The sequence below is a fragment of the Convolutriloba macropyga genome, chromosome 5 (genome assembly GCF_964194025.1).
Source record: "Convolutriloba macropyga chromosome 5, txConMacr16.3, whole genome shotgun sequence".
Taxonomy (NCBI): domain Eukaryota; kingdom Metazoa; phylum Xenacoelomorpha; order Acoela; family Convolutidae; genus Convolutriloba; species Convolutriloba macropyga.
Window position 1 is genome coordinate 8,911,103 of NC_134472.1, and position 14,876 is coordinate 8,925,978.

General features: G+C 33.6%; 1 protein-coding gene across 1 annotated transcript; it reads left to right on the top strand.

Annotated features, from left to right (window-relative positions):
- Positions 1–6,612: 6,612 nt before the first annotated feature.
- LOC142339703 (glycine receptor subunit alpha-2-like) lies at positions 6,613–14,154 on the top strand. Its single transcript, XM_075389923.1, has 4 exons — positions 6,613–6,674; positions 7,152–7,411; positions 11,569–11,848; positions 13,921–14,154. The coding sequence occupies exons 2-4, from the start codon at positions 7,221–7,223 to the stop codon at positions 14,152–14,154; spliced, it is 705 nt and encodes a 234-aa protein (XP_075246038.1). The 5' UTR covers positions 6,613–6,674; positions 7,152–7,220.
- The last annotated feature ends 722 nt before the right edge of the window (positions 14,155–14,876 follow it).

The window sequence follows — 14,876 nt, forward strand, 5'->3', positions numbered from 1 at the left end:
AAAAGCGAAGAAACAGGAGAACATAGAAACAAAAGAGAATAAAAATCAGCCCGTATTTTTCCCCAGTTAGTAAAATTTTAGCATCTATTTTCGAAACAGTGTATGAAACCATTTATTTCAGAGTCAATGTTATTATTATGTGGCCAAAACTGTTAGCAACATTTTTGCAGCTAATTGGCGGAAAAGATGAACAAAATGCAAATTCAACACAACAAAAAAGTTTTAATTCGAAGAGGTTCTTTGTAAAAAAAAACATCTAAATTAAAATTGGTCCAGATTTGAAAAAAAACTATTTACACAAGTATAGAGAAAAGAACATTCTCCTCAATTTTATAACAAAATGTTTTCATTGCAATACAGTAAATCCGAGAGCGGTCGAAACTATCGAAACACAACCTTATTTCATTAATCCCAACAACAGCAAAATGTTTTGAAACTTTCACAGACAACATAGCATGCAAAGTTTTGAAAAAGTTCAGCCCGCTGGATTCAAATTAACTTGGTTTGGTTTCAGCCAACAAAGCGGTGCAGTAGATTATTTGGCTTACTGTGTTGAAAATACCTGAAAATATCCAAAAACAATCTAGAGCGCTTCATTGGGATTTCTTTTGACAAACTTGGCATGAGGGGACAAGTAATCACCAAAATATAATTGTATTTAAATAAATCAGATTGATTCAATAAAAGAAATTCAGATCTGGATATGGTTCCTGAAAAAAGAATGAAGAGACAATTTTTTTGGTGTTCTCCAAGGCAATTGGGGTCACTGCTCTCTATATTATATGTAAATAATATCAAGAGCAAATGCAGCAATTTAATTCTTACGCTATATGCAGATGACAATGATCTGCAGTCTCAACATTTTCGCGATAGTCGGCTTCAAGAGAACATAAAGAAGTTAAACCATTTTCTTAGTGATAAAATACTGAATCTCAATTTTGCGAAAACAATAACTATGAACTTAAGCAGTTTTAACAGTTGAACTACCTCGGCAATAAAAAATGTTGCAATTGAACAAACTGCATATAAGTTAGACTTTTAGTTGTTTTACTTGACAGGTTCCTAAACATTACAGAATATTTAAAAACAGTTAGTTTAACGTTGACGAAATTCATAAGTTTGTTCTACAGATTGAGTTTCATTTTAAGCATTAAATAGCCAGTCTGCATACGTGTTCAAGTCATAAGTGGGGCCCGTTGCTCCATATGCAGTAACATTCTACTAAATTTTAGCATCTACTTTCGAAACAGTGAATGAAACCATTTCAGAATCCATGATATTAGTATCTTGTTGATGCTGTTAGCAAAAAGAATACAGCTGAAATTGAAGAAAATATGAACAAAATGCAAATTCAACAAAAAAAATATTTTAGCTCGAACAAGTTCTTTGTAAAAAAACATCAACGATGAAGTTGGCCCAGATTTCAAAAAAACCTATTAACTTGTGTTTTGAGAATAGAAATTTCCCCCTCAAGTTCGAAACAAATTGTTTTAATTGCAATACATAAATTCCGAGAGCGGTCGAGAGCATCGAACTACAACCTTGTTTTAATAATCCCACAACAACAAAATGTTTTAAAACTTTCATAGACGAAATAGCTTGCAAGTTTTCCAAAAATTTCAGCCTGCTAGATTCAAACTATTTTGGTTTGGTTTCAACCAGCACATCGGTACAGAAGATTATTTGGCTCGCTGTGTTGAAAATACCAGAAAATAACCAAAAACAATCTGGAGCGTTTCATTGGGATTCTGTAGACATAATTAAAGCACTCAATACTTTTGATCCTTGCTCTTTACCCAGAAAAAAATGTTAACATGGCTTGAGGGGACAAGTACTCACCATAATATAAATGTATTTAATTTACAGAAAGTCAGATATGTATATTGTTTCTGAAGAAAGATTGCAGAGACAATTTTTTCGGTGTTGTCCAAGGCAATTGGGGTCACTGCTCTCTATAATATATGTAAATGATATCAAGAGCAAATGCAGCAACTTAAATCTTACACTATATGCAGATGACAATGATCTAGAGTCTCAACATTTTTGCGATAGTCAGCTTCAAGAGAACATAAAGAAGTTAAACCATTTTCTTAGTGATAAAATACTGAATCTCAATTTTGCGAAAGCAATAACTCAAAATTTAAGCAGTTTTAACAGTTCAACTACCTTGGCAATAAACAATGTTGCAGTTGAACAAACTGCACATAAGTTAGACTTTTAGTTGTTTTACTTGACAGAATTCTAAACATTACAGATTATTTGAAAACAGTTAGATCAAAGTTGACGAAATTCATAAGTTTGCTTTACAGGTTGAGTTTCATTTTAAGCATCAAATAGCCGGCTTGTATACGTATTCAAGTCATGGGTGCGGCCCGTTGCTCCTTGTGAAGTAACAATCTATGAAATTTTAGCATCTAATTTCGAAACAGTGAGTGAAAACATTTCAGAATCATCAATTTTAGTATCCGGTTTATGCTCTTAGCAAAATTAATACAGCTGAAATTGAGGAAAATGTGAACGAAATGCAAATTTAGCACAATAAAAAAGTTTTATTTCGAATAGGTTCTTTATAAAAACATCTTATTTGAAATTGGTCCAGATTTTAAAAATTATCTATTTAAAGGTATAGAGAATAGAACATTCTCCTCAATTTTATAACAAATTGTTTTAATTGCAATAATAAAATCCGAGAGCGGTCGAAACCATCGAATTACAACCTTATTTCATTAATCACAACAACAGCAAAAGGTTTTGAAACTTTCGTAGATAACACAGCTTGCAAAGTTTTGAAAAATTTCAGCGTGCTGGATTCAAATTAACTTGGTTTGGTTTCTGTCAAAAAGCGGTACAGTAGATTATTTGGCTTACTGTGCTGAAAATACCAGAAAATAAACAAAAACAATCTGGAGCGCTTTATGGGGATTTTGTGGACATGAGAAAAGCATTCAATAAATCTGATTCTTGCTCTTTACCAAAAAAAAATATTAACTTGACTTGAGGGGACAAGAACTCACCATAGTTTAAACGCATTTAAGCTTAAAAAAGTGAGATTTGGATATGGTTTTTGAGAAAAGAATGCAGACAGATTTTTCGGTGTTCTCCAAGGGACTTCGGGTCACTGCTCTCAATAATATATGTAAATGATATCAAGAGCAAATGCAGCAACTCAAATCTTACACTATATGCAGATGACAATGATCTGCAGTCTCAAAAGTATTCGCGATAGTCGGCTTCAAGAGATCATAAAGAATTTAAACCAGTTTGTTAGTGATAAAAACTGAATCTCAGTTTTACAAAAGCAATAAATCTAACACTAAGCAGTTTTAACAGTTCAACTAATTTGGCGATAAGCAATGTTGCAATTAAAATAAACAGCACATAAGTTAGACATTCAGGTGTTTTACTTGACAGGTTTGTAAACTTTACAGACTTTTTGAAAACAGTCAGTTTAACGTCGTTGAAATTCATAAGTTTGTTTTACAGGTTGACTTTCATTTTAAGCATCAAATTGCCAGCCCTTATACGTGTTCAAGTCATAAGTTGGGCCCGTTGCTCCATATGGAGTAACATTCTACTTGATTTTTGCATCTACTTTCGAAACAGTGAATGAAACCATTTCAGAATCCATGATATTAGTATCCGGTCGATGCTGTTAGCAAATTTAATACAGCTGAAATTGAGAAAAATGTGAACAAAATGCAAATTCAACACAATAAAAATGTTTTAGCTCGAACAAGCTCTTTGTAAAAAAACATCAAAGATGAAGTTGGCCCAGATTTCAAAAAAAACCTATTAACATGTGTTTTGAGAATAGAACTTTTCCTCTCAAGTTCGAAACAAATTGTTTTAACTGCAATACATAAAGTCCGAGAGCGGTCGAGAGCATCGAACTACAACCTTGTTCTATTAATCCCAACAACAACAAAATGTTTTGAAACTTTCATAGACGAAATAGCTTGCAAGGTTTCCAACAATTTCAGCCTGCTGGATTCAAACTATCTTGTTTGGTTTCAATTAACAAAGCGGTACAGTAGATTACTTGGCTTACTGTGTAGAAAATACCAGAAAATATCCAAAAATAAGCTGGAGAGCTTTATTGGGATTTTGTGGACATGAAAAAAGCACTCAATGCATTTGATTTTTGCTCTTTATCAAGAAAAAAGGATTAGCTTGGGGGGACACGTACTCACAATAACATAAACGTATTTAAGTTAAAGAATATCAGGTTTGGATATGGTTTTTAGAGAAAGAATGCAGAGACAGATTTTTTGGTGTTCTCCAAGGCACTTGGGGTCACAGCTCTCTATAATATATGTATATAATATCAATAGCAATTGCAGCAACTTAATTCTTACACTATATGCAGATGACAATGATCTGCAGTCTCAAAAATATTCGCGATAGCTGGCCTCAAGAGGACCTAAAGCAGTTGAACCACTTCGTTAGTTATAACAAACTCAATCTCAATTTTGCGTAAGCAAAAACTGTAAAGTTAAGCAGTTTTAACAGTTCAACTAACTTGGCACTAAGCAATTTTTCAGTTGAATAAAATTGCAGAGAAGTTAGATATTTAGTTGATTTACTTGACAGGTTTCTAAACATTGGAGACTTGTGAAAACAGTTTAAGGTTGTCAAAATTCATAAATTTGTTTTACAGATTGAGTTTCGTTTTAAGCATCAAATAGCCAGCCTGTATATGTGTTCAGGTCATAAGTGCGACCCGTTGCTCCATATGGAGTAAAAATCTGTGAAACTTTAGCATCTATTTTCGAAACAGTGAGTGAACCCATTTCCGAATCAATTATATTAGTATCAGGTCGATGCTGCTAGCAAATTTAATTCAGCTGAAATTGAGGAAAATGTGAACAAAAACCAAATTCAACAACGAAAAATGTTTCAGCTCATACAAGTTCTTTGTAAAAGAAAATCAAAGATGAAGTTGGTCCAGATTTCATAAAAATATATTAACATGTGTTTTGAGAATAGAACCTTTCCCCTCAAGTTGAAACAAATTGTTTTAATTGCAATACATTAAGTCCGCATGTGGTCGAGATCATCGAACTACAACATTATTTCATTAATCCCAACAACAGCAAAGTGTTTTGAAACTTTCATAGGCAACATAGCTTGCAATGTTTCGAAAATTTCAGTCCACTCGTTTCACATTAACTTGGTTTCAGAAAACTAAACGTTACAGTAGATACCTTGGCTCATTTTGTTGAAAATGCTACGAACAATCCGTAGAAACACTCGGAGCGCTTCGTTGAGATTTTTGTAGACTTGAGAAGAGCATTTGATACATTTGGTCATTGCTGCTCTTTACAAAGAGAAAATACTAACTTGGCTCGAGGGTAGCGATACTTCTGCTATAGGCAATGTTGCAATTAAAACAAACTGGCACAGAAATGAGATACTTTGTTGTTCTTCTTGACAGGCTTCTAAACATTGGAGAACTTGTGAAAACAGTTATTTTAACGTTAATGAAATTCATATGTTTGTTTTACAGGGTGAGTTTCATTTTAAACATTAAACAGCCTGTATATGTGTTCAAGTCATAAGTGCGGCCGTTGCTCCATATAGAGTAAGAATCTATGAAAACTCAAACAAAATAACTAGTCATTTGATTGAAATAAAAATTAAGCGAATCATCAGAAAGCAACAATGGCAATCAATTGAGATTGATCATGGAAAGTGTTGAATCTTCTAAGCTAAAGAACAGCTGGTTGATGTGCTATTGAGAATTGTAAATAAAACAATAAAGAGTGAACATAAAAAGGATAATTTTAACAGTATTATTGATGATCATGAGTTTAAAGAATTGGAACAAAGGAAAACGGCCAAACGAATTGAAATACCAATAAGAAAACTGCTCAATTTTCTTGTAAATTTGATAATGAAAAATTTGCGTGGATAAAATTTACTTTCGATCGGGTTTTCCTGCTAAATTTTTATCGCGCTCCTAGTCACATTTGTTCACCCTCCTAGTCAAACGATTTGTGCGTCACTGTTTTCCGTGGTTGAGGCACCTAATAAACAGGTCCATGTCAATGGGGCCTAAATGAAAAAACGTTTAATCCGAGATTATTTTGGAAATGACCCAAGAAAAACCATTTGTGGATTAAAAAGACAATTAGCAGTTTTGCCCATATCAAATTTCACAATAACAAGTAAGTTTTTTAACTCGGTCTAAAATGCGTGCTTATAAATCTCGAACTACAAATTATCAAGGCTAACTGGATGAAAAAAATTGTTGACAAGAATTACGTTTTCCGTGAAAACGAGAATGCACAACGAAAATGTGCTGAAGCTTTTAAGTGATGATTTTATGTGGGAAATTCGTTGAAAATTTTTCTTAAACTAAAAATTGCCTTGACAAGTGCTGAAAATTATTATACTCAGTGCATTCTACACCTCGGCCCGAGAAATCAGATTTTGTCAAAAAATGACCTAAAGTTTTTATCATTTTATAGCGTTTATAGAACATGTATAGAAATCATGTTACTATTTTGTGTTTCATTTTAGCTGTATCTATTGTTCCTGCAGATGACAAAAACGACAACGTAGGTGTCGTGTTCTGGAGTGACGGCAAGATCCTCTGCTCCAGTAGATACATCATCACAAATTCCTGTCCCATTGAGTTGACCTACTTCCCATTTGATAGATACAGCTGTAAGGTAAAATGTTAACTGGGGGTATATTCATTAATTAGTTTAAATCATGTATAAAAATTCAACAGAGAGCAGTTTGCAGACAATTTTTGTTTTTTTTTCACAAAATTACGTTCAAAAACAGCCCCAGATTGAGGTGCCAGATGGAAGTGACCTCTGATCCGACCAAAGTCAAACGCACACTTTGTGCTTCGAGGACAAAAATTGGTTAGAATACAGGAAATTTAGGAGTTTTATACTGGATGCTTTGCATATATAGCAGTGGTTTTCGTTTGACAGGAGGTCACTTGACTCTGGAACGGTCTGATCAGAGGTCATCTCCGTCGGGGACCTCAATCTGGGCGGAAAGAAAAGAAATTTCATATCTTTTTATACATTTTATACTAGAGTTTAAAAAATATGTCGCTGCACAAAATCCAAAATGGGCCGAAATATGCATTTTTCTTGAAACATAATAAACTATAGATTAAAATTAACGTTCAGATACGCGTCGGTTCGTACAAATACCATCACCAGTTGTTGCAACTGTCATATGAACCAGATCTCACTGGCATGTACCCCGGACAGACAACTGCCAACTTCCACTTCTCCGATTTTGATCACGCCAAGGATTACTCAAATGTATCGACAGTATATTTGAAGAAGAAATATGTGGAACACGAGTATGCTATTCACATGCAGAGGAAGTTTGGAATTTATCTCCTCACTATCTACCTACCGAACTCTTCACTCTCAATGCTCGCGTGCGTAAACCTCAGACAACTAATTAGGTCTATTTAAAAATTAGAAAATGAGTTTTTTCCCAATGCATTGACCACTCCTAATGGTCAAGCTAAGAAAATATATTATGCCAGAGTTTGAAAGAAACCATGTTTGATTCGAGTTTGATCACTCGGAAAAAGTGAACTCAATAAATCTAGCTCTAATCGGTGGTGACATCGGGCTACTGAAGAACTGAGACATCTTATATTCGTATGAAGAAGAGTTTTATAAAAATACCTCCAAATCAGAACAACTCCGAGCGCAGTCTGAAAATTTATAGAAAAAAAGCAAAATAAATTGCGTAGGGTTAGATAAAATTTCATTTATTAATAAGAAAAAAATCCGGAATATTTTATCAACCTCATTTCTAGCCATTTTTTTTACGTTTTGACCTCGTCTCGAGTCAGTGCCCAATGCAAATCAAAAACAAAACATATGGCCCGTTTAATGTGTTGGTTACTTTTTTCGTGAAATTGTGATATGTTTGCGTTTGGGGTCTTAGCAAGTGCAAGTATCGTGGAAATGGACGAGTACTGGATTTGAATCAGCATCTCTTATTTATGCCAACTGGTCTTAAGTTGTCAAACCTGATCATCTCTTTTAACCCGTTCTCACGTTTGTTCGTGTTCCTTGAGGCTTCATATCTCTACTACCCAAGTATACGTTGATCAAGTAGTTTCTTGTGAAGCTATATCAAGCTTATACTATGCACAATTACATTAGGTTGTTCTCTCTAAATCTTCTAAGAAAATGGGTGGTCGCCAATACCGAAAACTGCATTTGCGCTCCTTCAGGACTCGAAACAAATAAAGCCAAAAATCTGGCTGAACAATTAGTAGTTTCTTCTCCACAATCTCTTTAGCATAATTCGGCAATATTGTGTGCTCTAATTTAGTTATTTGGGTATGTTTTATTTGATAATTCACCATTTTCAGTACAAATGACTTTCAATGCACAAGCAAAAGAAAAGTATTGCGGCAAAATGTGGAATCAGTACAAAATTCATATTTAAATTTCATTTTCAATTACAATTCTTTTTGTTCCAACCCACTTTAAATGGGGAGTAACGGTATGCTCAACTGGTTTGTTTTTGCAGGCAATTTTTGCCGATCGATAAATTCATCGTAGAGGGTTGTGAGTGATATCATTAGAAACCTTGTTAAGCGTAGAGTATCAATCTGAATTTTTTTGAACATCACTTTTTCGTGGAGGTATCAAGATTTAAAGTTCTGTAAACAATAACCACAAATACTTTGTTTTGTTCACACTTTTTATAATTTTCTTTCAAATTGGGTCAATTGTTGCTGAAATTTTGAAAAGATTTTTAACAGTATTGTTATTTATCGTTCCTTTACATTTGGGTAGATGAAAAATTTGAATGAACTCATCTCAAGGTTTATATTTTTATACGCTTTTGACAATTCTGCATTCTTTTTTTTCATAGAGAATGGCACCAAATATGCCTTTTTAGCTCCCTCTGTCCAAATTGACAGGTAGTGAAGACAAAAAAAACTTCTGACATAGTTTTTGTGTACTCAGATGAGGGCTTTCTTTATCCCGGTTTAAATGAAGATGTTCACAAAACAACAATTATTGGCATTTACTTTAAACCGATTTTTTAATATATTCGGATCTCCGTTTAGCAAAAGAACTTTTACGCAATTATTTCGAACAAAGGCGTTTTTTAACAGTCGCGCTAGGCATTTAAAGGCGTTTTGGGCATCGCATTACGTTGCCAAAGGCACAAATTGGTCAAGTAAATATACGCAACTGTGTCAGCAATATTCGTACCCATGTTCTTAGATTAGGTTTGTAAGTGTGGATGGAAAACACTGACAGTGGGAGAAACTCGTCAAGTTCGCTCAAAATGGGATATCTTCAACACAGTTACCCAAAGTGCTTAAATGTTGGCAATTGTTGATAATTGTGACAAAAGTTGATCACTATAGTCCGCAATTTGCCGCCACAATGACTCAAACTTAACCCAATCTTTTCCGCGTTCATATCAGACAGGAAAATAGTATCTAAATTTCTACTAAATTATCTAAAAAAATTTGTATAACTGATTTGCGCAATTTGCCTAATCTGAATCCAAGATAAAAATTCTAGCTTCAGCAATTTGCTTAATGCATATCCCGAGATAAAGTATCTGATATTCGCTGTGTTAATTAGTTTGTTAGTTTTTTAGATTATGCATTTGTTTGTTCCAGACTAGTGAAGCTGTCGGAGGGAAGGGAAGCAACCGTCTCTAAAGATAAAAAAATGATAAAGGAACACTATCAAGGAAAATTGAATACAACAAATTAATAATTAACATTACTGAAATTTTGATATAAAGAATTATCGATTTTTTGAAAAAAAGTTCCTCTGTAAAGTCTCCGGCAATTGCGAACACAAGAGATCGATTCAATCTTTCCTACCAACATGAGTTTTCTTTGTGTATTTTGTTTATACAATTGTGCAACAAAAAGTTGTGTTAACCATAACAATAGCTCAGGGACTTAAAACCAAACTGGTTGAAATTATTGAGGAACGCTAATAATAATAATAATAATAATAATAATAATAATAATAATAATAATAATAATAATAATAATAATAATAATAATAATAATAATAATAATAATAATAATAATAATAATAATAATAATAATAATTAGGAACGCTAATGAGAGCTTATTTAGTAATAATTGCCATTTCGTACAAAAGGTCCTCAAGATATAAGGTTTGTTAATCTCATTCACAACTGAGGGACTATAATTGAAATAATGAATGTTGGGTTGAAATTACTGACGATGAACCAACACTATTTTTTATTGATTTTTCTTATAGAAGTTCCTCGCTAGTTTTCTTTATTTCTTCTTCGTCTACGAACAATTCTTCTTTTGAGTTGGTTTGCTGCTAGTCGGTGCGTCAACTTTCCTCACTTTGCCACACGACCTTGAGTAATGGGTGTCTTTCTTGGCCTCAGCTCCGACGCCTTCAAATCAAGCAATTGCAATGTCAGTATTCTCTGAGGTGCCAGTGACTATTGACTGCCCCAAATGTTCTCTAACTCCCCAAAATAACGATAACGTCAACGATTATCAACCATTCAGTCAATGAAGATTACCGAAAATTTTCGCTGTCTAATTTAGAGCCTTAATCCCTAAAATAATCCCTGTTTTTGTTATTATGTGTTGTTACAATTGTTATATTATGATGATTTTGTTTCTATGTATGATCACTATTTGAACGTACCACCAATACATTTAAATAAATAATAAAAGCTTGCTATAAGTGAGATAATGGATGAATTAATAGAGCAAAGATAATCAAAACTGAGGTATTTTTTTATCAAAATAAACAAAGCTTCAATTTTTTTTCAATGAAATTTATATTTTCTTTTCCAAATTAACATCCTTTCAAGACGTCAGTCCAATCTTTAAATTAATGTATTTCTGATTCGCCCTTACGTCCTTAATAGGCCGGCGTTTTCAAAATTTTTCAGAACTGATGAGCTAAAGCAAAGCAATGTTGATCTAATTATCTAACTTACAAAGCTTACTTTGAGACATAATTCGATTAAGTCTAACGTATAAAATCAGAATTAAATGAAATACAAAATTCATGCTCAGAAAGGTGAACATTAATTCCGTCGTTTGTGAAGATTGATTACGTTAAACGCCTATAATTGTTTCAATTTCTTGTAACTCGAATACGCGTCTCCCCTCACACTTTTTCACGATTCAGGATTCAGACAAAACGTTGATAGTTGTGACAAAAAGATTTTCGTATATATCCGCTTAAGGCACAAATTTCTATGAATGCACGTTTGGCGACGTAATGGGTTGCAATGAAAAACGCTTCGGATTGTAGTTTAGGCTTCGGATTGCAGGTCAAAAATTTTTTGAATTTTTTTCGAAAAACAAGCTTGAACTTCAGACGCAAGTTACCTGGTTAACTAGATAATTTTTATGTTAAAGACGTTATAGGATTGATTTTTTAAAGCCAAAATAAGCTTTAAGATTTGAACATCGATGGTGGGAAGTACTTTGCCAGGACTTGAAACCATGACATGATCATCATGAAGATTTTAAATTTTACGTCAGATTTGTTTAAAGTTAACTTTGCAGAAGGTAAAAAATTCTCATTTTAGCTGGATTAACTTTTGGATAGACCCGAAATGTACACCGGAGAGAGCAGGTCTGACAATTACATTGGCGTTAGCTCAGATAGTACTGATAACAGGTGTGGAACAGAACTTCCCTTCAGTTAGTGACTTCAAAATGGTCGACGTCTACTTGATTGTCAACTTCCTGTTCAACCTTGCTTGTCTGATCGAAACTGTGCTGGCTTCAGTTGTCTCGAAAAAGACCCTACGAACACGCAATCTTAAGGGCACTGAGACGAACAGGCCCAACTATGAGCATTCATCAGTAAGTACTAAAACTAGGATTCAGTCAAGATGTTCAGATTAACCATTTTGGTACTAATTTTTTCAGAAAAAATCATTCTTGCCTCCATATAGTTTGAGCTATCATTTTCATATGGATATTATAATCAGACAACTTGACAACAAGATATTATAAACAGTTCAAAGTTCTAAAATTTGAACTTAAAGCCGAGCTGGAACTGAAAGAAAACATGGTTTATGGAAAATTGAATTCAGTAAAAAGTTTCAAGAACAGAATTGCAGTTTTAAAAAAGTTGAAATGTAATACCAATTGCAAATAACTTTTTTGGTTCTAAATACAATAAATTTTCAAACCCGAGCCGAGATGTCAGCGCGTTTCAGCTCAATATTTTGTAAGAAATGCACTGTATGAGCTGAAATTTGGCGAATAGCGTGTTTTCTTTAAAAAATTGCAGCTCAAAATCCTCGCACAATAATACGTTGAAATTGGTTGAAATCTTGTAAGTGGTGAGTTCAAGTTTCGGCGCATTTTACAATAAAATTACTGTATTGTAGCGCTGCTTCACTGGTTGCTGAAATTCTTTCCTTTTACTTGAATCGCATATCAATAGAAATCATTTTGTAAGAAGCGCTGAAAAAATGTATTATTAATATAGAGTTAAATTAACTGAGAAAAATTGCAGGAATCAATGGCACATTGGTTGAAGTCATGGCTAAAAGACGGAAGAGCAGGGTTCAGGAAACAGCCAGCGCGAGATAAGTTTGAAAATGATTTGAGTTTTTAGAAAGTTCAGTGCATGTTTTTGAAACATTTCAGCTCATTTAGGCGCATTCTTATGAGAAAATTTCCGCTGAATTTTTTTGAGAATTCAATTCGCATGTGTTTCGTAATATTCAGAAAATTTTTTTTACCGTGGGATTGTTTGCCATATAAATTGTACCAAGCAGACATCTGTAGTCTATGAGAGCTCATTCCTGACCATAAAAAAATCTAAACAAATCTAAAAATCTGTACAAACGCTGTCGAATTGATGTTCCAATGGATTCTCGGTCAACCAAAAACCTGAAAACTGTTAAAACATTTGTGTTGGTGCAGACTTTTATTAATCTCCATGACAATAAACATTCATTGCAACATGTGAGACTGGAAAGTGATTGAAACCATTGAAGTGCCTTTTATTTTGCTTTCAAACAGTAATTGGAGATTCTTAAACATTAACGTTAACGTTAATAACTAATTCAACGATATACATCTAGGAAAACTATTCAATATTGAGATAGCAGCATGGTTGCATTTCGATCCACACAATGGGTTCTTCAATTTGATCCAACAACCCCACACAATCGGGTTTTCAATTTATTGGCAGCAGTGTGGCATCTCTCTAGCCAAATAAATTAGCTTTTTGTGGGAATATATTTAATGCTGTGTATGAATGCTGTTGTCTGTCAATATTGGGTCCGCGTATGCTGCTGTTGTTTAAAAATTTAGCCATTTGGATCATCTTTTTTATTATGGTATTTGTGAAACCTGTATTATTCATGAAGAACCAGAAAAGAACAGGAAAATAGCCAAATAAGAACCATATACGGTATCAACTCATTATAAATGCTTTTGAAAGCGCAGAAATATCAAACTGATTTGTGAGGGGTGTCTGGGTAGTCTAATCGCGCAAAAAATATACCGAATATTGGATATCATATAACAATAGCGTACACTTATAGCAATCATAGCATGGTCATAATATATATATATATATATATATATATATATATATATATATATATATATATATATATATATATATAACCAGTAGAAAGCCATATCTAGTTCTTATATATGGTCTGTAAAACTGGAGAACCCGGTTTATTCTTTTTGCACCCAGAAAGAGCTATCAACAATTGCTACATTTGCGTTTCAGAAACTGTCAGGATAATCTCAAGAAAACAAGATTAACCAAGCAGTTCTTGCATGGCTTGTAGGAAGATCTTTATGCTTCTCAGCAATGACTGCCAAGTGGGGTCATACTAGTTAAAAAACTTTTTGTGGGGCACCCGGAAAAGTTTGTAAAGAAGTTTGCTTCAATTGCATTTTAGATGATTGGTTTGAGCACCAACCACTTCCATAGAGAGGAGACCTCATCTTGTAAGAGAAAACACAAATCAGCCATTTATGAGGAATTCCGCGCAGCTGCAACTGGAACCAAAACTTTGACCGATGACGAGGAGACAACAAATCCAGTAGATTTTTGGAGTAGACTTGGATTCCCATTTGCATTCTTTCTGTGGAATATCGTATTCTTCGCATTAACTATGCATTTTGCTAAATAAATCAGGCCGATGATATCATAGACAAAGATTGTTGACGGGAGTCAGTATCAACTTTAAATAACGATGAGAGGAATGAGTTCGTCTCCTCAGATGCGTTAAAATGAAGTAAACACAGTTCTACTAAACTTTAATTCATTTTTTAAAAAAAGTTATTTATTATTTTTTGAATAGCGCCCCTCAAAGTTACAAAAATAAGACTGACTTTTGATTCTTATGATTTTCCTTTTCTCACCTTGTTGCGCTTCCATACTGGTAAATGAATTTTTAAACTTATCACTTAATGATTTTTTTCATTTAGTATCACCAGCCTTATGATTTTTGTAAAATTCGGGACAAATTGGCATCAGAAAAATTTATGAAAAATTAAAGCAATTCGAAATTCTTTACATGGTTTCTAGAAAAAGTAGATTGGACAAACAGAAACAGTGAATTTTTGGTCACACTTTGTGATATTTTTACTGTCTTCGAGCTGCCTCCTCGGTGAATACGGTTTTCTGTGGGGTCAGGTCTGACAAACTTCTAAAAAAGAGTCTTGATAGTAGTCTCTATGGCAATGCATCTGTTTATCAGATCCTAAAACACATTTGTCAGACTATACTCGATGAAAAAAACTGTCTTATCAAGTGTTAAAATAAGAAAGTTTTGCTATGAGAACTCACACGATCTATATTGCGACCAATCAGATCTCACATAATTGAAATCCTGCATCATACAATAGTATT

Excerpts from the sequence above, each read along its gene's own strand:
- LOC142339703 (XM_075389923.1), top strand. The coding sequence starts at position 7,221 with ATGTACCCCGGACAGACAACTGCCAACTTCCACTTCTCCGATTTTGAT. Across the intron at positions 7,412-11,568 it reads TCTTCACTCTCAATGCTCGC|CTGGATTAACTTTTGGATAG; the intron begins GTGCGTAAACCT and ends TTCTCATTTTAG. Across the intron at positions 11,849-13,920 it reads CCAACTATGAGCATTCATCA|ATGATTGGTTTGAGCACCAA; the intron begins GTAAGTACTAAA and ends ATTGCATTTTAG.